Below are 21,037 nucleotides of genomic sequence, written 5' to 3'. Positions count from 1 at the left end.
AGGGACGAGTAGGAGACACATGCGGAAGATGCCCGACCGTTGAGCTACCCACGTTTCGCACACAGGCAGTGGGTCGGCCGCACAGGCGAAAAGCCAGCAACACTGGCAACACCAGGAGACACAGCAGCGAGTGCACAAGGGTGCATCTTGCTTTTATTAGTAAGAAAAGTGCTGCTCCCTTGCTCTGCGCGTTTGCAGACGCTAGCAAAGCCCACGATATCGTAAACGAGTGAGGCGCGCCTCTCCAACTGACTACCGACTCAGCAGCAACAAGGAAGACGTGCCCCAGCATGTGCTACAGAATGCAGAACCGAAATCTCCGGAGCCTCGTGATACACTACAAGCAGCCTCCCACTCCTTGTTCAGTGTCTTTCAAATCCTCTCTACAGCCTTTCTGTGTTCTTCACTTTCCGAATCCATCTTCTTACTGCCCCCTCCATCTTCCTCCGTGACCCCAGAACGTTCTAGCGAAATTCGGTGTCAGTCATTCCCCCGCTAAGCGGTCTGTTGTGCACCAGGCAGGCCGCCGTGACGGCCAGTTTAGAGCCTCGCCTTGCCTGTACACTGCAACCAGCATCGTGTCGATGCTAAAACGTCGCCGGGCATGCGCACACTTGACAGCCTCTATTTAGTCAGAAGAGTGTAGGAAATACAGCACGAGCGGTGCCGTGTGTGGCCCTTAGTTTATCTGCCACTCCTGCCCATTATTTTGTGATACGACTAACCAAGAGGACTGGCTACTGCAGGCCTCCACGAGGCAGAGGCAACAGCAGGACCAGCGGAGAAATGGCAACCATGATACTGCAGAAGTCTGCACCGCGGCTCTCGGGGGCAAAACCCCCACTGCAGCTTCCTAAGAACGCCATGACGCCTGGTAGGCTAAAGGCGGTTGCAGATGCTGGCGCTGTACACGAGGGGACAGGCAGTAATGTCCACAACAAAGTGGAAGAGCTTCGGGGCATAGGACTTTACCTTCTCAACATGGTGTACATACACCGCCCATACCTCCCCTGGTTGTTTTATCTTAGTCTTCACGAGTTCTGCCATACTTCTGAGCGCGTGCTGTGCAAACTGCAACGATGCCCCCAATTTGCAGTTACCCCCAACTCCCGTGGGTCGGCTCTTGTCCTGTTGAGGCATCGCTCCATCTATCGATTCTCCTGAGGCTCCGGTTGCTTCTAAAACGCTTGCAGTCACGAGTTGTTCTCCCGTAGCTGCATCGGTGTACGCATATAAAGCTGAGGGTAACGGCTGTCCACTATATCCAGCAGCCTCGAGGGGTGCCACTCCATGGACGTGCAGGGTTCCCCCCCTTTTGCCGTTTAGCAGCGCGACAGCCGTTGGCCACGCTTCTTCACTTGAGGGAATGAGACCCAGACTGATCCTATCTGCGATGCCCATAAGCGCAGCAGGTACTGTGGCTGTTGTTTCCGTAGAATTCTGCGAGTGTCTCGACAGAGCTTTATGTTGCACCGGCGTGTCGGCTACTGCAGTAGCAGTGGCTAAGCGGGCCGCTGCAGCGGCAGGAGAGCACTCAACAGCGACGTCCACGGCGCTGGGAGCCGTTGCAACAGACCCTGACAGCGGGGAGCAACTATCACACAAAAGGAACGTCACGCGGCAAGGGTCTACACGGTTTGGAGCCAACGACATGTGGAAGAACTGAGGCCAACACGCAGACACAGGACAAAGCAATTGGGAAAGAGCCAAATAGAGAGGCGGCATCCATGCGTATAGGACCACGCGCAGGATGCAGACAGTGCATATGAATGATGTCGCAGAGCGCAAAGTGTGCAGACGCAGGCTACCGCCTGTGGTGCTGCTGCTGCCACTGCTGCAGCGCCTGCCCTTATTGTCTACAGCCCCTTCCTGTAGTTCCGGCAGGCGAAGCTCATGAACCGCTTACCTTCAACGCCGTAGGGTTGATGTCGCAGGCGTAGAGTTTCTTCAGCCTCGTAGGGGGAACAGAGGCAAGAGCGAGGAGCGAGAAGTACCCAATGCCACAAAACAAATCCACCACCGTTTCAGGGGGTCCTTTGCTGGCCTGTATGCTCTCTCGAAATCTCAGGCTGCAGCAGCAACACGGAAGCAGCCGCACCGAACGGTGGTGGCAACGGCAGCGGGTTATTACTGCTCGGATGCTCGAGCGGGACTGCCAGGCCAGAGCCTCCGCGTGCTCCCTGAAGCGGCAGCGAGCCATGCTTTGAAGACCATGGAGCGCGCAGCAAAGCACCTTTTTCCTTGAACTCGTGCCAGCCAAAAAAAACCACTACAGAAATTCGTAAGCGGTCATTGCACGTGCTCAGGAAGCAACGCGCGGTTTCAAAAAGAGCTTACCGTTCCGTGCCATTGCCCGAGGCGAACATACACTGCGTTACATCCAGCGTGTACGTTATGCCGTTCTCTTTGACGCCCGTCAGGCCGCTGTCTCCATAGACAAGGCGCGCCTGCGCAGCCGTCCACAGGCACTCCTGTGTACACCCCAAAAGTTAGCCCAGCAGCCAGACAGGGGCGAGAACCTGGCGATTCTAAGCGTGGCGTTGCTGCTGGCGAAGCGGTGCTTCCCCGTGCAGCACTGAACCTGGCGTTTTCGCCAGAACTGCCAGCAGCCGCCCGCCGAGCACAGGACCCTTGCAACACCTGCCGATTGTGCTGTGCGAAAATTCACTCTCTCTGCCCGCACGGCACCAAAACGCCGCTTGGCAGCGCGCCTGTCGTGCCGAAATACCATACTTGGCTCTGCCGCATCCGCCCCTCGACTGGAGCCTGCAACCCCACGGCGGTAACCCTGAGCTCTTTGCAAAAGGCCCGCCACAACGAAGTCTCGAGGAGGCGAGCCTGCGTCGCTCCCACGGTCTCCCACCCGCTGCAGGAAGATCGCGCAAAAGAAATAACGCAGCAGGAACTCCCAGTACACGGGCGAGCAGACGCTTGTACGGCTGCACCTTCCGGCCCCTCTTAACTTGGGGTGCCTCTCGCAAGCATGGAGCAGCCTCCGCCAAATAATGAAACACAACTCGAGCAAAGGGCGAGGCAGGCGCGAGCACAACTGGCAGGACAAGGCGGCCATTCAACCGTGGGCGGCTACACAAAATCGAGAAAATCAAGCCCTGTAAGAGGCAAAACACCATCACTGTTCCCTCCATCTAGATGCACACATCTAGATACACATATATATACGTATATATGTCTGTTTATAGGCCTATGTATCCGTACATCTGAAGAAGCTGATGCAGCTCAATGAGGCTGTCCCTCGGCAGCAGGATTATATTTCCGACCCTCTCAAACTTTTCCGGCCATTTGATTAGGAGGTCGCCGCGTGCAGCGGGGCAGGCAGCCGGAGCAGGCGAGCCGCCTGAAAGCCTCTCTTTACGTAGCTGCTCGGCCCGACGCACCAACGCATCTCCGCCTGGAAGAGCCGTGCATGCCGCTCGAAGCAGCCCATCTAAGCATTCTGCAATGCTCTGCTTGCGGCGCCTCTGCGGGGGCACGCCGGAGCCATAGGAAAACAGGGATACCGACCCGTCAGCTGTAGGAGCCAACACAGCAGCAACCCGGCATTATAGACTTTGAGAAGCCCTCTCTGGCTTCCCTCGAGTTCTTACAAGTGACCCGTGTGCGCGCAAGCATCGCTGAAAGGCAAAGCTGCCCCAGCTCTAGCGCTCCATGAGCGTTGCTCGTTACTACAGGCCATAGCCCACCTGCAGACGTCACCAGTGCTGCGCGCAGTTCCTGCGAAAGAGAACCGTCGCATAGGTCGCTCTTTACGGGCAGCAAGCCCAGCCACGGGCAGTTAGGGGGGGGCGGCGGAGTGAGTTCAATCTGCTCCGTCGAGTCAAACTCTTCGAAGTGCAGCTGCTGAACTTTGCGAGTCTTGTCATAGACACCCAAGTCCTCCAAGGCCGACTTGACGGCTTTTAAGAGCTCGCGCTCGCGCACCCCGACGAATGCATGCGACGCACCACCACTTCTGCTATCTGAAGAAACCGCATGGCCTACATTATGGGGGGAACCAGAAGCTAGCTCGAAGGCCGTTTCGCCTTTCGTGCATTCGGATGCTCTGCGACTGCTGCCACAGGACTCTCCTGACCCTTGAAGGGTCCTCTGGCCGCCTGGCTGTTCAGAAAGCAGGCACCAGGAAACACAGACAAAAGCATACTCATCCTGCCGATACAGGCTACCCCTTAAACCCCCAATTCGATGCACCTAAAGACCTAAGCTGTACCCTCGCAATGTGTGTTGTGGTGTCTGAACAAATGAGCGTGAAAGCCTTGGAGCGCGACACGACGCGACACAGCAAGAGGCCACTCGAAGGCCTCCCGCGCAAAACTAGACACGCGCACCACGCGAAATCCTGCAGCCCCCTCACCTCTTGGAAATCGTGTGCATCCGGTGAAAGAATTTGTTCTGGACTCAAGTTTTTCCTGAGGACCTCGTAGAGTCTGCCGATTTGCCTTTCGTTGCACTTGAGCTTCTCGTTGCACAGCAACAGAAGAGAAGAGAAGTATGCGGAAGTTACCAGGAGCTGTTCGCCTTCCGCGTCTGCAGGATCTGCGCCCTCGTCGCTCCGTGGGAGGCCAGGCAGCTGCAAGGATCCACGAAGCCCAAGAGTTAGAGGCGCCTCCAAACGCTGGCTGCCCCTGATTGCCACAATGTTCCTCTTTCCCAGAGAGAGAATGCCAGATTCCCTAAGGCCTGCAGCTATTGCAGCCCTTAGTAAAGCAAGGGCTGCTGGCGCAGTTGCCGATTCAACGTGCAAGATTACTGGTTCTAGCTTCAGGTCTGTGTGACTCAAGGCCGGAAGTGCTTTCTCGGATCTCTCTGTGTCGGCTTTGCCCGTCCTCTTCTCTGGATAGTGGCGACTGCCCTCCAAAATCTCAGTTAGAAGCCGTTCCGCAGCCGACAAATCCACGGCCTCATGGCTAACAAAGACGAGCCGTCCGCCGCTTTTCACGCGCTTGCCATCCGACGTGTGGGCCTGCTGGTAAGCAGTGATACGGCCGCTACAGCAGCTCGTGGTGACATATTCGGGATGGGCATTCAAATACGCACAAATAGGCACGAGTAACGCATCCACGCTGCCCTTGAGGGATTTGTCTTGCTTCGGGGTATTCCCCTCCAAGTAGCCCATACCCTCATCGCACGCACATGCGAGCTCCTGGGAAGTAGGGGACTCTCCCTCGGGTATCAAGCCTCGAAGGATCCGTTGTTTCCTCTTGGGGAAATCCTCCATTTTATCTACTTGTTACGGCGTTCGCAGGCTGGGTGCATCCTAGTGGCCGGCATGCATCTGCAAAGGCGTCAGATTCAGGAGGTCCTCTTGAAGTATGCACAGCGAGGATCTCTAGACCCCTTACAACTACCTATGCGCATGTCGCGGGGGCACACGGATGCACCGGCAAGGAAGCCTGCGTTATGAAAGGGCGGCTTCCCAGGGGCTTTACCTTGAATAGAATAGGGCGCCGAGCTGGTGTAGTATCGAGAATACTGAAAGTGAAGCAAGCTGATGGATCCCTAATCAGGAAGCACATCGCCATTCATGGCGACCTAGTGCCTCACTACCAGTTTTCAGTAGGACTTTGGTCGTATCGTGAGACAGGAAGGCCACTGACGAATAATAGAGGAAACGCCTCCGACAAAATCCTACCCCAAATGACAATTATGAAGGTGACGAGGCTGAACCTTTCGGATTACTATCTGAACTGGTCCTTGCCCGCTCCCGATTTGAACCAGCCCCACAGGACGGTACAGAAACTCGACTAAGACTAAAATAAAAAATATGGTCAATTTCAATTCAGAAACGGACATTACTGCGGATATGCTTCATATATAATGTAATTGCATATAGTCAGGAAGAGCCCTTGGAGTTTCAGATGTCTGAACAGCCTCGATTCTATTTGTGCAGATCGAGTTACGCCGACACCGCATACTTGGTCGGTTATGTAGCATTTATTCATTGTGTCATCCCTATCATATGGCCTCCTTAGATTTATGCATTGCAAGTCCCAAGGTGCTTAATCAGAATTCTGAATAGCAAGAAAATGTGTAAACCCTCAACAAAGTTCTCTGTAGCTCCACAGAGAAATTTGCACATATTTCCGGATCAGCGTTTAGATCAGCTGGCGCCAGTACTAGCAAAGCTTGCTGTTCTAGAAAAGGTGAGAGTTACCGCATACATGTTTCGGATTGTGTCCTCTCAATACACCCCAGTTCGCCGAAGCACACACAAAACTACTCAAAGAAGTACTCCAAAGACTACCGCCATGCTGCGCCGTATCACCAGGCGAGCCAGAGGAGCGCCCCGCCGGTTTAGTCAAGAATGAGAATGCTCATGTGTCGGCGCTGAAGGCACTGAACAGCAGAGTCGGCTGTTCTAATGGGAAAATTCCACATTCAGCCCCGCAAACCAGAGTGCTACATAACAGAATTACCAATGACACAGCTGCACTTGAGCATGTCCATAGTGGCAGTGCTCAATTAGAAAAGGGATCTTTAGGAGCTCACTTGCGGTCCAAACGAAGTAGAGTGGTTAGGCTGCCAGAAAACACAGCAGTGCATGAATGTATGCCGGAACCCCACGGTAATTCGAGCGTTTTACGCGGTGAAACATTCACACGCTAATCAATAAATCTATTCTACGGCAGGCTGTGTACAGGATCCTGCAAGTAGTTGCAAGCGGGATGTTCAGGAACAGGGAAGCGTTGTCACAGTGCCTTCTTCCGACTTCATTTCTCGAGCACCGCATGAGTCAGTGACCCAAATTTTTATGTCTCTGAACTCTTGAAATATAGTTTCTGAAAAATAGCGCCTTAGGGGGCCGAATGGCGATTTCTCCGCCACCGTGCCGGTGGGTGGCGCCGAAGGAAACACGCCTCATTCGTCGGCGCTCGCTGCGAGAGTTGGAGGCCTCTCCTTGGTCCCCTTGCACTGCTAGCCCGCACAAGCCATTATGCGATGTTTACGGCTCCAACTTCTTGGAAAGCCGCCCTTGCACCAAGGCGAGGGCCGCTGCGCTGCCTGCCAGCCTTAGTGGTTGCGTTGCACGGGCGTCAACAACTCGCAGAAGCGCAGACGTAAACTTTGGGCCGAAAGCTCCGCCAGAAATCGATGACGATTTATGCTCGATCGTACGCAATTACTTGTATACTCAATCATACCACGTCACATTGCAATTGTCTGCACCAATTCTCAGTGCCTGATGCACAAATCCGACTCGATGCATCTCGCCAAGCCGACCTTGTTCCGGCTGGAATGTGGTGGGCCTGCTGCCTCCTGTTGCATACACCTGTGCCGCCACGTTCAGTCTCCTTGTGTCCTATAGGGCACGAATTCCACCTTAATTGGTAAGGATACTGACCGGGCTGGAAAATAGGCAGGCTTCTGAGATGTTGCCTCCCTATCCTGCCTCAGCTTAGCGGAGGTTGTGCAGAGGCGGGAATGCCGCAAGGAGTGTGCAGTCTGCTTGTTCCCCATTCCGCAGGAGCAGAGCGCTGAAATATTGTCGGGCAGTAAAAAGGCGAAGAAAAATCCCGAAGTGAAACTCTACCAGCAGCAGCTCTACGATGCCATCGCTCGAGTTGGCTCAGTGCCCTTCAGCACCTGAAACTCTACTGGAAGTAGTATTCTTAGCCCTCTGAGCTCTAGTAACTCCTTTTGCACAGATGTGAACAAGCAACGATGTAGCCGCTGTGGATGCAGGAGCCTGCAGCACAGCACTGCCGTTTCTCTGTTAACTCCTTATGCTTCAAAGCCTACTACATCCCGCCTTCTGACGAGGATTCTGTCCACCCCTTTTGACATAACGATCAAGGTACACATGCCTGCTGGCTATGTACCCTGCTCTCAGAGTGAGGTGTCCGAAGTAAAGGCCAAAGCGCTGTGCTCCAAATGCTGCCATTTGTGCTGAGCCACTGACAAATGTGCTTTAACGCAGCGCATCGAACGCAATAAGGGTAGATGTCTAAAAAGGCGGGTGGGCGAGAGCACTACAGGATGGAAAAGCAAATTGTGCAGTCCTCATGTAATGCAAAAGGAGCAGGCGTTTGTGGGGGCTGCCAGAGAAAAGCACGCTCCTGTATAGGGGAGCACAGAACAACTGGCGGTGCAGACTAAAATCGCACAAACTTTAATGCAGAAACGCGAACACCACAGGAGTCGGATCCTTCCTGACCGTGCGCTGCGCAGTCCACACACGCGCAAGCTCACGTGCTTTGTCTATAGGTCCCTTTTGGGTGGGCAGTCCACCATGGAAAAATCCGAACTTTGTAACAAGTGATCGGGTTGTCTTCCAAAAGAAATGTTTTCTCTGTCTGACAGTCCCCCTAACGGTCTTCATATGAGAAGAGAAAAACAGCTGGGGTGCGCTTAACTGCGCTCTCTGAGCATTGCGAGCATTCAGAGCTGAGTGCACATGGCTTCTAGCGGAATGGCACTCGGCATTGCGTCTTCTTATACCGACATACCCCTACTGCGCAATAGATTTGAAATTAGAAGAGGCATCCAATAAGTCATCTTATTCTAATTCTTAGCTGTGCTCAACTAATTCAACGGAAAGTGTTCGAATTGTTCTTGGCCCGGTACATTGCGTTCCACATGTGGAGACCCGAGAGAAAAAAACGTTGCACTAGTCCAGAAGGGGCAAGTACGAGCTTATATCCACTGATTAACCTTATGCTAACAACTGGCTCTCTGTACCCGAACACGTCGCCCTGAGCACTAAGAAGCTCGCGCGGGACGGTCTCTATCGTGGCAGCTACGTCGTCCCCGAAAGACGGTCTAGTGGCTGGTTTCACGTCGCTGCAGCTACAGGAGAGCATAGATCACTGGTTAGCAATCGAATAAGGAAGAGATCACTCCCTTTTTGCGATGAATGCATACAAACAACCAGGAAGTCGGGCGTTAACGAGCAAGCAAGCCTGTGCTCTCCGCACATTCGAGAAGTCAGGGGATAACCTGACATGGCAATGCCCTGATAAGGGTCACCTGTGCTGTCGTGCAGATGCTGTATCTCTCCTCCGCAGAGTGGTGGAGTTTTACGCTTCCCATTCATCTCCACTGCCGACTCGTTGAGCATCCCGGGTTGCTTCGTCTTCCCACGAGGTGACGAGATGCCTTCCACGGCTATGTTACGTTTCTGCCTCCAGTAACTTAATTAAATTGCGAAGAAGGCTTGAACAGATTTCTTCCTTTTGCACAAGAATCTCTGTGGGGCTGGCTTCGTGTTTTTGACACCACCGACCACACCAAAGTCTGCCCCTGGGCGACTTCTGCACCCCTGTCTCTGCATTGTCATCGACGCCATTACTAGAAAGTCTTTAGCCGATTAGAGTGAAAAGTCGCTACTTTGTTCATGGGAAAAAGGCGTGGCACATGATTTAGCCTGCTAGCACGAGCAGAGGATGCGCCGCCGATGCCCTCAAGGCCCGTGGCAGCAGAGATTCCGCGAAGAGGAGCCGGAGACTTCCATTGCGCCATAGCTCTTTCTGAGTCTTCTGAAGGCTATTGCATGGACGGGGTGTATCGGAGAAAGGCAGACGGGTAGTGTACGTGCGCTGAAGCAAACACACAAGGGGGGCCGTCTTCATTTCCAGGGAAAGGCCAGTGTGTGTCTTCCTTGGCAGCTGTAGGGCGGCTAAGCCACGACCCCTGGAAGCAGCAGCTGCCGTCGTTGGTCTGCAGAGTCGCTTCTCGCAAAGCCGGAGCGTGGCTTAGGCGGCATGCGCAGCGGCAATCGTAGTGGCAGCAGGCAGACCACGCTTCTGCATGCCCTTCTGCCTTCCACCACAACGGTGACTGCCCTGAATTGGGTCCCGTGGATGCCTCCGCAGCTTTTTTTTGTATCCATGCCTTTTCAGAATGACAACAATTGAGCGCGTTGGTATTCAAGGCGTGCGGAGCTTTGGCCCCGAGTCGCTCGAGACAATTTCCTTCGGGACGCCTCTTACCGTCATAGTTGGTCACAATGGGGCAGGCAAAACGGTACGCGGACTGCAGATCTCGTGACGACACGTCTTTTAGGGTTCCACACTACGGAAGCCGCCTGCAGTGTAGTCTTCAGTTTGCCTCACCGAAAGACACGCATCTACCCATCCCCTGCAAATCGTAGAAAAGGAGGGGCTTAGAGAACGCTTGAGGGCGTGACCACCTTATTCTTACGTTTCACGTCATGTATTATCATCCGACAAAAAACGCTGCAGCACCGCTGCAGCACCAAGTCGCTGTGCGTGTGCTTGAGGCGCTTACCACACGGGAGGACCGCGTTCTCTTATCGTTTTTGTTCCTTGTACGTCTCTGTGTGTTGTATGCGCCATATCTCTCATTCACTCTCTCCCTAATTTCTTCCTTTCCCTTCCTGTGCTGTGTCTGACTGCTCCAGACCTTAGTCGAGTGCTTGAAATACGCATTGACTGGAGAAATGCCACCCTCTGCTGACAGGGGAAAGGGCTGGCTGTTCGATCCTCGACTGACGGACAGCCCAGAGGTTAAGGCGCAAATCCGAGTCTCCTTGAGACAGGAGAGGCAGAAGAAGAGAATTCTGGTCGTCAGGTCCATGCAACTTTCACACACACTCGACAAGCAGAGAAGACTCAAGCCGCAGTTCAAAGTAGGTTGAAGAGAAGGCTCTCCACTTCCTCCCCCTTTCGCGTTTTTGTGCAGCATTCTTCGTTGTACGTGTGTTTGGTATGTAGCTGCAACATGCAGATGATCAGACGGACAGCGGGGGAGGGGAGGGGGGGTGTTGATAGCCGCAGGGGACGTCTTTATGGTGGTGCTTCGGCAGACGACATTTCTTGATTGGCCAGTCGCGCTCATGGTGCCATGATGATCTGCTCTGCTCTCGCCAGAGGCATCGTTGAAGATGTTTTCTTGCAGTCTGCGCTGCTTCCTTCGCGTATAAGGCCTTAGAGGCTGTCCTGCAGGTGAAGGACGAAGACGGCCAGACGGCATCCATTAGCCACAAATGCGTCAACATCGATGAGCAGCTCTCCAGTCTACTGGGTATGCACAAAAGACAGCCGCTCGCAGCTGGTGTGGGGAGGCGCCACGCGCGGCACGTTCCGTCACCCCATTTATCCCCTTGCCTAAACGCCATCGTCTCTCCCCTCCTGCCCTTCTGCTCCCCGCGAAAAACTTCTTTTGGGCATGCACAGGCGATATAAGCACTCTTGAGACACAGTCCTTGTGCTCCCGCCTCGAGGAAATACCCTTCCACACGCAACATGTATTCTTCACACAATCAGCCTCCCGGGAAGCTCTCTCCCTAGCTGCCCGGAGCGCTCATTTTCTTAGCGTACAAAAACCATGCAGGGTCTCTCTGTATGGTTTGTGTCTGTATCTGCATGTGTCTGTGTGTGTTTGGTTGTCTGTGTGTGTCTGTTTCTGTATGTTTGTCCGTGTGTGTCTGTGTATGTCTGTGTGTGTGTCTGTCTGTCTGTGTGTGTCTGTTTGTCTGTGTGTGTCTGTGTATGTTTGTCTGCGTGTGTTTGTTTGTCTGTGTGTGTCTGTTTGTCTGTGTCTGTTTGGTTGTGTGTGTCTGTCTGTCGTTTGGCCCTCTCACTGCTGCAGCTTCCTCACCTCTCAGCTTCACTGCCTCTCGGCTGTTTTTACGCGCAGGCATTTCCAAGCCGGTGCTGGAGCATGTCGTGCTGTGCCACCAAGAGGAAAGCTGCTGGCCAATGGGTGACATGCAATCCCTTAAGAAGCGGTTTGATTCTCTCTTTGACGCAACGCGTTATGTGAAGGCGCTTCAAGCTATTCGAGCCGCGAAGTAAGCGGCTTTCTGCGGTCGGGTGTGTATATATAAATGTATACTTACCTTTCCCCTTTTTTCTAGCGGCTCCAGTGCCAGCCCTCCCTACTTTTGAGGATTTTGAATCTCTTTCTCTCTCTGTTGCACTTCCGCGAACGCGTGTTGTGTTATTGGAGTCTCTCGGCCCCTGCACGTTCCTCTAGACAACGCAACCGGACGAACAGCAGCATGGATTTATGGCTTCTTTTTGCACCCCGGCATGGTTAAAAAAAAGAGTTTACGCAGTGTGTGTAGGAGGAGCAGGGTTGTTCTGTTATATAGAAGGAAGGGTTCTGAGACTCTCCATGCAGAAGTGCAGCAGTGGCGGCTTTCGCTACCCCTCCTTTGGCCTCGCGTCTTCCCGTTGCCGACTCCGTACGAGCGAGCGTTTTTGTGCGCAGAAAAGTGCATGCAACGGAGCTCAAAGATCGCGAAAATGATCTCCGTATCCTGGGAGTGCACCGTGATGCAGCGAAGGCTCTGCAGCTGCAGCTGCAGCAGCAGCAGGAAGCGATAGACGCAGCTGCTGACGATATCGCGTGAGCCGCAGCCATCAGCGAATCCCCAACACTCTTTTCGGCGTAGAGCATACCTCTTTTTTCTTCTTGTCAACGGTTTAAGGCTCCCTTGTGGCGATGCCTTGTACTGACACTGAGAGGCTTCTGCGTGTCTTGTGTGCTTGTGCCTACCCTGGTGCTGACTGCAGGCAGCAGCAGCAGGAGCTGCTTCGACGAGAGGCCGCCACTGCAGCTGGCGACGAAGTGCTGAAACGCGTGCAACAGCTGCAGCAGCAGCTGCTGGTAGCGGAGGAGATGGAGGCACTGCAACAGCAGAAGCTGCAGGAGCTGCAAAAACAGCTAGAGCGGCAGCAGCGACGCCAGCAACAGGAGGAGGGAGAAGAAGAAATCGACGACGCACCAGTTGTCTTCGAAGAGCCTCTAGAGGAACTGGAAGAACTGCTTGGCACCATCTCCCAAGAGTATAAGGTTGGACACCGATATTTTGTGTGTGTTGTGCATGTGAGACTATGTGTGTGTGTCTTTCGTTGTGTGTCTATGAGGGGTGGGTATGAGTGTACATATATATATATATATGTATATGTGTTTAAAGTGTGTATATATGTGTATGTGTGAGTGTGTGTGTGTACATGTGTATGTATGTGTGTGTGTACATATGTTCGAAGTGTACACATATGTATATATATATATATATATATTTGTGTACATGTGTTTCAAGTGTGTATATGTGTGTGTACATGTGTTTCAAGTGTGAATATGTGTGTATGTGTGAGTGTGTGTGTACATATGTATGTATGTGTGCGTATATATGTGTTTGAAGTGTATATATATGTGTATGTATATGTGTGTGTACATGTGTATGTATGTGTGCATGTATGTGTTTGAAGTGTGTATATATGTGTTTGAAGTGTATATATATGCGTATGTACATGTGTGTGTACATGTGTATGTATGTGTGTGTGTACATCTGTTTGAAGTGAATATATGTATATGTGTATGTATATGTGTGTGTACATGTGTTTGAAGTGTGCATATATCTATGTGTATAAGTGTATATATGTGCATGTGCATGTGTTTGAAGTGTATATATATGTGTATGTATATGTGTGTGTACATGTGTTTGAAGTGTATATATATGTGTATGTGTGTGTATGAGGCTGGCCATTGCTGCATCCCGCGGCAGTGGTCGTGTGTGTTTTGATGCTGAGAAAACGCATTTTGGAGGTGCTGCTGCCGCACGTTGTTCGATACGGCTAAAGCTGCTCTGGTGGGAGCCTCATGGAATGGACTTGTACCACCACGAGAGACTAGCTGGCTGCTGTGTATGTGTGTGTGTACATGCATATATAGCCTGCTGCTTCGCAGCGTTATGGTGCATGCAGGCTAAGAGCGAGCGACGGCAAGCCGTGTCCAACAAGGTGAACGCCCTCCAGGAGCAGCAGCTGCAGCTACAGCAGCAGTTGCAGCAAGAGGTTGCGAAGGCGGCAGACGGCTTGAAGGCTGAGGAACGGCGAGACGCAGCCAGGCAGCAGCAGCGCACGCTGCTGGATAAGCTGGCCGCAGTCCTTCCGTACAGTCAGCAGCACTTGCAGCAGGTAGGGAGAGACACATTGGCAACTTGTATGTGGAGCAAGTCAGTGCTCGTGGCGTCATCGCCATCCGATGGCAGCAACGGAGGCTACACACTTACATGTGTAGCCTCCCAGCACTCTAAGGGTGGGAAACAGCTTTGGGGGTTTGTTCTTAGGCTCCTCAGGAGGCCATATCCCTGTGTGCTGCGGAGTCGCAAAAGCTGAGGCGACAGCAAGCAGCAGCTGCCAAGGAGCTGCACGTCCACCTGCAGCAGAGGCAGCACATACTGCAGCAGCTGCAGCAGAAGGAGCAGCAGCAGCAGGCAGCCGTGAGTGCTTCTCTGAGCCTGCGAAGCCATCTGCAGCAGCAACTGCAGCAGCTGCAGCAGAAGCTGCTGCAGCTGCCTTCCACGCAGCAGTGCTCTCAGGCGGTTCGTACCAGCGAAGTGCAGCTGCAGCAGCTTCAGCGGGATGCAGAGGCACACGATGAAGCTCAGATCACGCGTATGTCATTTACCTTCCCCAGAAAGCTGCTACTCCTCCTGCTGCTTCAGATCTGCAGGAGCAGCTTCTTTGCAGCCATATTGACTGCTGCGACCCCTGCTGCTGCTCTTTCTTGCGGTGGCGGCATTCTTAAGTTCTAGCCTCGTTTCTGAGGCAGTCTCTAGAGCTGCCTATGCTGCTGCGAGGGTGTGTTGCGCGCACCGCAATTATCGCTGTTGGTGTTTATTTGGTGTAGGTCTAGAGGCCTTAAGTGCCACTTGCGGAGAGTCGCTGCAGCAGCTGCAGCAAAGACGGCAGGAGTTGCAGGCGTCGCAGCACGCGTTGCGGCAGCATGAAGCCCTCGGAGTGTCTCTCCAGGTTGCTCAGCAGTTGTTGCAGCAGAAGCAAGACTTGCTGCAGCAGAAGCAAGCGCTGCTGCAGCAGAAGCTTGCTGCGCTTCCCGATTGGAAGAGTGAAAGCTCTCAAGATCTCCGCCGAGTCGGTGAGTACGTCACGGCGAAGGAAGGGAAACTTCCAAGAGATGAAAGCCTTCAGAGGCGTTTCTCGTCTGTAGACAGACAGTTTTGTGAAAGAGAGAGAGATACATATATATATATAGAGAGAGAGAGAGAGAACGCTTGTGCGTAAAACTGTCTGTGTTCAGAGCAGCAGCTTGCCGCTGCTGCCGCTGCCGCAGCTAACGAGTGGCAGCAACAACAGAAACAGCAACAAGCGGCAGACGACGCAGCATCCCGCAGCACAGCAAAGACGCAGCTCTTGCACCAGCAACTTGCTGCCGCGGCAGCTTCCTGCATGCGGCTAGCCGAGCAAGCACAAATTGCAAAGTGCCTCCTCCTGCAAAGCAGCAGCAGTAGCAGCAGCAGCAGCATTCCATGCTGGAAGGCTGTGGCGCGCTGGAATGTCGCTCCGGTAACAACCGCCGCAGTCACTCAGCTGCAAAGGTGTCAGCACGAGGAAACACAGTTGAGGGAGCAAGTCTGCGAAGGAGGTCACAAACAGCGATGGTTTAGAGGCTTAGCTGCAGAGGCTGCGGTGCAGGGTTCATGTCCTCTCTGCTGCCAAAGCCTTGGAGGCTCCGCGGGTGTCGAAGTGCTTCACCAAAATGTGGAACGGAGACTGAGCCAGCTGCTTCCAGAGGCGCAACAACAGATTCAGAAGCAGCTCGATGCTGCCCACACACAACTGCAACAGCTGCAGCAAGACGGCCAAACGGTGCAGCAACTAGCAGCTAAACACAAGGAGCTGCTGGCAAGCGCTGAAGCCCTTGATCTGCATCAACAGGTGCACCTTCGTGCTTTATTACCCTATTGGCCTCCCCCCCGGTTGCCTTTGTTGCTGCTGATGCTGATGGTGATACTGCTGCTGATGCTGCTGATAGTGATTCTGCTGCTGATGCTGATACCGATACTCATGCTGATACTGATACTCATGCTGCTGATACTGCTGCTGATACTGATACTGCTAATAGTGATACTGCCGATAGTGATAGTGATACTGCTGATACTGATAGTGATACTGATACTCATGATACTGATACTACTGATACTGATACTACTGATACTGATACTGCTGAGACTGATGCTGCTCATACTGAGACTGATGCTGATACTGAGCCTGATGCTGATACTGATATTGATGCTGCTCATACTGATACTGCTGCTGATACTGATACTGCTGCTGCTGCGTGTAGCCGTACGCTGGTGTTGCCGCGCACTGCGTCGGAGTCAGGTGTCTGGACGGCTTGAATGTGTGCAGGTGGAAGAAGACCTGCATGCAGCTGCAGCGGCTGCTGCTGCATGCGCGGCTGCAGCAGCAGAAAAAGCGCATGATCTGGAAGCCGCCCATGCGGAGGCTCTTGGTGCAGTAGAGGCCTCGTCAGCGGTGGCAGCTTCACGGTATATTTTAAGGGCATGCGATGCATGCAAAATTATTTCAGCAGAGGCTTAGAAGATTCCAGCAGTCGTGTGCTGCTGGATTCTGCTCGTCCTCCTCCTCTTTTTGCCTCCTCCTTTTTCTCCTCCTGCTCCTCCATGTTGCTCCCGCTGGAACTGCTGCCTTTTTGGTGCGCGCAGGCATGAGGTGGACGCCATAGACGCCAAGCTGCGTGCAGCAGCAGGCCTGCATGCGGATGTCAACACTGGCAGCAGCAGCAGCAGCGGCGAGCTGCAGCAGCAGCTGAATCATCTGGAGGCTCAGATCGCGGAAGCCTTCGCGGACAGAGAAGCCGCGCAGCAGCAGCTGCAGCAGCTGCAGCGCCGGCAACTGGAGAGACAGCAGCAGGAGCTTCAGCTGAAAGCACACTTGACTGAACGCCAACGAATGCTGCTCCAAATTACAGAGATGGAGCAGCAGCAGGAGCAGCTGCAGAGGCGACTGGAAGACGCGTATGTCGAGATTTTATTGCGTCTTTCTGTGTGCTGCTCCCGACCAGTGCAACGCATGCCTTCTCATGCAGCTGCAGCAATCGCTGCTGCTGCTGCTACAATCACTGCTGCTACAATCACTGCTGCTGCTGCTGTTGCCGAGAAAGCGACCGGCTCGCTCTTGTTGCTTGCAAACGCTTAGAAAATGAGCACCAGAAGACTGCCTGAGGGATCCTGTGCGTGGCTCGTTTTGCCTGTGGCTTTTGCTTTTGCTCCAGAGAGGCAAGGCTTCCCGAGGAGCAAGAGCTGCTGCATGCTACTAGGCAGCAGCTGCAGCTGCAGCAGCAGGAGCAGCGCGAGTTCGAACACCAGGCCGAAGCTCACCAAAGGCAACTGGAGGCTGCTGCTACAGAGCTTGACGGGTCCGTCTATCGGATAGGCGGAGAAGCCTAAATAGATACAGCGTTTCTAGCGCTATCCGCCTCCCTAGCGCATCTCTTTTGGCAACGAGGTTTGTGCAACGGGGGAAGCGCAGCGAGAGTGCTGCTTGCACGCCGTTCCTGCTTTGTGTAAAGCTTTCTGGTGCGTCTATGGATTGCCCTTCGCGCCCCTGCTGCTTCAGAATCGCTGCTTCCTTACAGCAAGAGCAGCAGAAGATGGAGGAGGCAGAGGCAGCAGTCTCAGCTGCGACGGAGTCGACAACCGGTGTGAGGCTGCAGCAGCTGCGGCAGCGGCAGCAAGAACTCACAGCAGCACTGCAGCAGGAGCAGCAGCACCAAGAGCAGCTAAACGCAGCGTTTGACAAGGGGCAGCAGCTGCTGCAGCACGTCCGCGACAGCATAGACGTCAAACGGCAGCAGCAGCAGCTGCAGCAGGCCGAGGAGGCTGCTGCAAAACTGCGGGTTGAACTTCAAGAGGCCGTTAAACATGGAGTGAACGCGCTCAAGGGGCACCTTGAACCCGCAGCAACGCATGTGCAGCACCAACAAATCACTGCAGAAGCACTGGAGAGCGTGGTCAATCTCTTAAGAAAGCGAACCACAGAAACAGGGCAGGCGCTTGCAGAACTTCGGGGAGCGATTGCAGCTCGAGAAGAGAGGCGGCAGCAGTTGCGGCAAGATCTGAATAGTGCAACTTACAAGCGAATCGATGCGCGGTACCTCGAAGGTCTGAGCGCCACAGACTCGCCATGCCCGGTGTATTACAGACACTCGAACGCTCATAGAGGCTTTTTGTTGAAGGGCTGCTGTTCGCCGTTTGCGCGGGATGCGTAGAAGGCGGAAGCTAGCTGGACGGCGTGCGGCGCCTATAAGTCCTCGTTTCGCGCACGTAGAAGTCTAGCTAGCTGCGGGAAGAGTGGTTTGAGGCTTTGTGTCTCCTCTTGTTTCCGTTGATTTCCCTGCGCAGCCCTTGCAGACTGCGAGGCTGAGCGGCTCGCCGTTCAAGACATCGACAAATACCACAAGGCGCTGGACAGAGCCCTCATGAGTTATCATAGTGCCAAGGTGTGATTTCGAGCAACCGTGTGGTGCGCGTCTGAAGGCGGCGCCAGCCATCGTGGCTAGCTGCGTTTCAGCTAGCCAGGCCACAGCTCGCTGGCGCGCTGCTGCTTGCTCGATAGGCCCCCAGCGCACGTACAAACGACGCATAAGGGGGCAACTTGATAGGCGTGGTATTGTGTTTTTAGATGGAGACGATCAACATGGCGTTGAAGGAGCTCTGGCAAACGGTATACTCCGGGGCTGATATTGACACGATTGCGAGTGCGTCATCCTGCACTGCACCCGTAGGTCTGTTTCCAAAACGCATGCGACTGACTTTCCATGGAGCTGCTGCTGGTGAGGCTTCTCTTCCCGAGTGGCTGCGTTTGTGCACCACGCTGTGTCTCAGTTCGGTCTGCTGTTGCAACTGGCGAAGAGACTACGCAGCAATCAGCGCTGATGAACGTCGGCGGCGTAGCCGCGGGGGAGCGGTCCTACAATTATAGAGTTGTCATGCGCAGCCCTAATGGCAAGGAAATAGACATGCGTGGCAGGTGCTCTGCAGGTGAGTGGCCTTTTATTCGTGATCCCAAGAAGGAAAGCCTACAAGCGAACTGCGCAGAATTGCAGGGCATCGCTGATTCGAAGGGGAAACATTCAGCAGTCCCTCACCGTTGCTCGCAAAAATTCTGTGGATACGCGTCTTTCTCAAGGAGAGCCGATGTTTGTTGACCATGAGCAGTCATTGTATGCATCACGATAAACAGCGCAGTATGTGCGCATGCTGTTGTTGGGGGAATTTAATTTGTATGGCCCAATACGACGTTAGATGCATATTGTGTATATGGCGACCAAGAAGCATTTCAAAGCCCTTCTTTCTAAGCGGATGCGGATTTCCCTTCGAGTTGCACGCATTCCTGTAGCGCAGTGGCGGTTTCCTCGTATGGTGTGCAGCAACATGCGCTCCTGGTGTGTGTCTCTATTCCGATTGCTTCCAGGCCAGAAAGTTTTGGCCTCGTTGGTGATCCGTCTCGCCCTAGCCGAGTGTTTCTGCGCTTCTTGTCAGCTGCTCGCTCTCGACGAGCCGACAACGAACCTTGATATGTACAATTGCGAGGTAGGGGTGACTCATGCTGCATGAATTGCTAGTAAATCACGCAAAGAAACCCGTAAGGGCTTTATTGCGTCGGACTTTGCCAGCAGCAGGCAAAGAAAAATTAGCCGCATGCGAAAGCCTGGACATCTGGTGTCGTCAGTCTCCAACGACGCTAGAAACATGCATGAGGGGATTCGACTTGATCGGCTGTTCTCTCGCCCTGTGTCACTAACTGGCGCGTTCTTCTCTTCATCGCAAAAGAAATTCTACCGGTGTCCCCCCCGCAGCACGCAGCAAAGACAGTCGCACAACTTTGGCTTCAGTTCACGAATTCGGGGTCTCCCGCCTCTGCGTTTGATTTCATTCAGAGCCTGGCGAAGGCGTTGGCGCGGCTGGTTAAGGCGCGGCAAGGTAGCCGTTCGTTTCAGTTGCTGCTCATCACGCATGATGAGTCTTTTGTCTACAAATTGGGTCGCGAAGGCCTTTGCGACACTTACCTCAAGGTTAGAAAGGACAGTAATGGCCGCAGCAAGCTGTCATCTGCAGTTCTACACGTGTAACTGCAGGTCAGGACTCAGTCAACATATTGGCAAAGAGTGGACCTCAAAGCCACTGCAAAGGGCTCCCCATGTATTCATATGGCCGAGGGGTAGACGCTTTTTGCTGGAACTGCAACTGAAACAAATACCCGTTCTATTTGTGGATACCTTGCGGCGTTGTTTTTTCCCGCAATCGGAAGCTACGATTCTCAATTCGCATTTCTGATGCATCTCACACGGAACTTGAGATTAGTTGTTGCAAATGGGAGCAAACGGGCCTCTCTCATTAAAGCTTATTATGATAGTCATCAACTGCTGAGCATTCTGCCTGGACTCGTCCATGAACGTTACCTGAATTCTCCACTCATGGGGCCCCAAGCTGGACTGATTTGCCAGGGGTGAAAGGTGCTCCAGAAGCACTCTATTTAGCGTCACCTGTTGTGCCTTTCCTCTGCACAAAAAATATCCTTGGAAAACATCAGAAGGCATCTAGGGCAATTGTGCTTCCTAATAGAAGCAACCCGCTGCCTTGGAACATTTTCACGGGCGTGACTAGGAAGCGGCTCATATCTTGAAAGCAGAGCTCACTGATATGCTGCTTTGTAAGCGAAAATTCTCCGTTCAGCGGCAGACACCCCCGGTACACACGCGACGCATGTGTGCTACGTGCAGTTCCGTGAATCCTTCAAAGACAACTCGGAACCACATATACCCAGAAACCTTCGTTCTTTGATGAATATCCCTTCACGCAAGCAAATAAAGCAAAAGCGCAATTAAGAAAGTCGGTTGTAGGTACGGCCACGACAGCCCTGGAGAAGGCAATTCACACCAGAATGCAAAGGCATACAGGGTGGTTTCAACGGAGTGATCAGCTTCGTTGTACTGGTGTAAATCCTCTATTTAAACGCGTCAGTACTTCGCAAGCAGAGTTAAACGAATCCGACTGGAGCACACCAGTGAACTGAAGCACAAAACTGTTTGAACGGTAAAGAGAGAGGACATGAGCCAGATTGTACATTGGACATCGTTGTTCATAAAAGCCATTCAAAAGCTCTGATTCTACCTTCACGTGTGTGTGTGAGAAGACAAGACGAATCACGACCCCTTATGAGGGTATACAGCAGGATGAATCAAGAAACGCGCGATAGCGCAGGGCCTTTTCGATTGACTTAATTGT

At 53.2% G+C, this 21,037-nt stretch overlaps 2 protein-coding genes across 2 annotated transcripts; one reads left to right on the top strand and one right to left on the bottom strand.

The window, feature by feature from the left end:
- Window positions 1-879: 879 nt before the first annotated feature.
- On the bottom strand, window positions 880-5,233 carry LOC34621216. Its single transcript, XM_026336571.1, has 8 exons — window positions 4,520-5,233; window positions 3,664-4,116; window positions 3,279-3,479; window positions 3,013-3,084; window positions 2,734-2,838; window positions 2,338-2,447; window positions 1,907-2,069; window positions 880-1,662 (listed from the first exon to the last, which is right to left on the bottom strand). The coding sequence occupies exons 1-8, from the start codon at window positions 5,231-5,233 to the stop codon at window positions 880-882; spliced, it is 2,601 nt and encodes an 866-aa protein (XP_026192356.1).
- Window positions 5,234-9,855: 4,622 nt separating this feature from the next.
- LOC34621214 (DNA repair protein RAD50) lies at window positions 9,856-19,881 on the top strand. The gene is made up of 18 exons (XM_026336580.1): window positions 9,856-9,978; window positions 10,376-10,603; window positions 10,899-10,998; window positions 11,614-11,767; window positions 12,190-12,327; window positions 12,495-12,774; window positions 13,689-13,901; window positions 14,054-14,381; window positions 14,617-14,862; window positions 15,025-15,662; window positions 16,137-16,276; window positions 16,454-16,765; window positions 17,367-17,911; window positions 18,161-18,249; window positions 18,462-18,507; window positions 18,635-18,790; window positions 19,224-19,342; window positions 19,690-19,881. Exons 1-18 carry the CDS (start codon window positions 9,856-9,858, stop codon window positions 19,879-19,881), a joined length of 4,047 nt encoding a protein of 1,348 aa, XP_026192365.1.
- The last annotated feature ends 1,156 nt before the right edge of the window (window positions 19,882-21,037 follow it).

This window comes from Cyclospora cayetanensis, unplaced genomic scaffold (genome assembly GCF_002999335.1).
Source record: "Cyclospora cayetanensis isolate NF1_C8 unplaced genomic scaffold, CcayRef3 CcayRef3_contig_135, whole genome shotgun sequence".
NCBI classification, from domain to species: domain Eukaryota; phylum Apicomplexa; class Conoidasida; order Eucoccidiorida; family Eimeriidae; genus Cyclospora; species Cyclospora cayetanensis.
This window is presented reverse-complemented; position numbering and strand designations above follow the sequence as displayed.

Coding starts and splice junctions, on each gene's coding strand:
- LOC34621216 (XM_026336571.1), bottom strand. CDS start 5,233: ATGGAGGATTTCCCCAAGAGGAAACAACGGATCCTTCGAGGCTTGATA. Junction 2,070..2,337: donor TCGGGCAATGGCACGGAACG/GTAAGCTCTTTT, acceptor TTGCTGCTGCAG/CCTGAGATTTCGAGAGAGCA. Junction 1,663..1,906: donor TCAACCCTACGGCGTTGAAG/GTAAGCGGTTCA, acceptor TGTTGGCCTCAG/TTCTTCCACATGTCGTTGGC.
- LOC34621214 (XM_026336580.1), top strand. CDS start 9,856: ATGACAACAATTGAGCGCGTTGGTATTCAAGGCGTGCGGAGCTTTGGC. Junction 16,277..16,453: donor TCAGCGGTGGCAGCTTCACG/GTATATTTTAAG, acceptor TGGTGCGCGCAG/GCATGAGGTGGACGCCATAG. Junction 16,766..17,366: donor CAGAGGCGACTGGAAGACGC/GTATGTCGAGAT, acceptor CTGCTGCTTCAG/AATCGCTGCTTCCTTACAGC.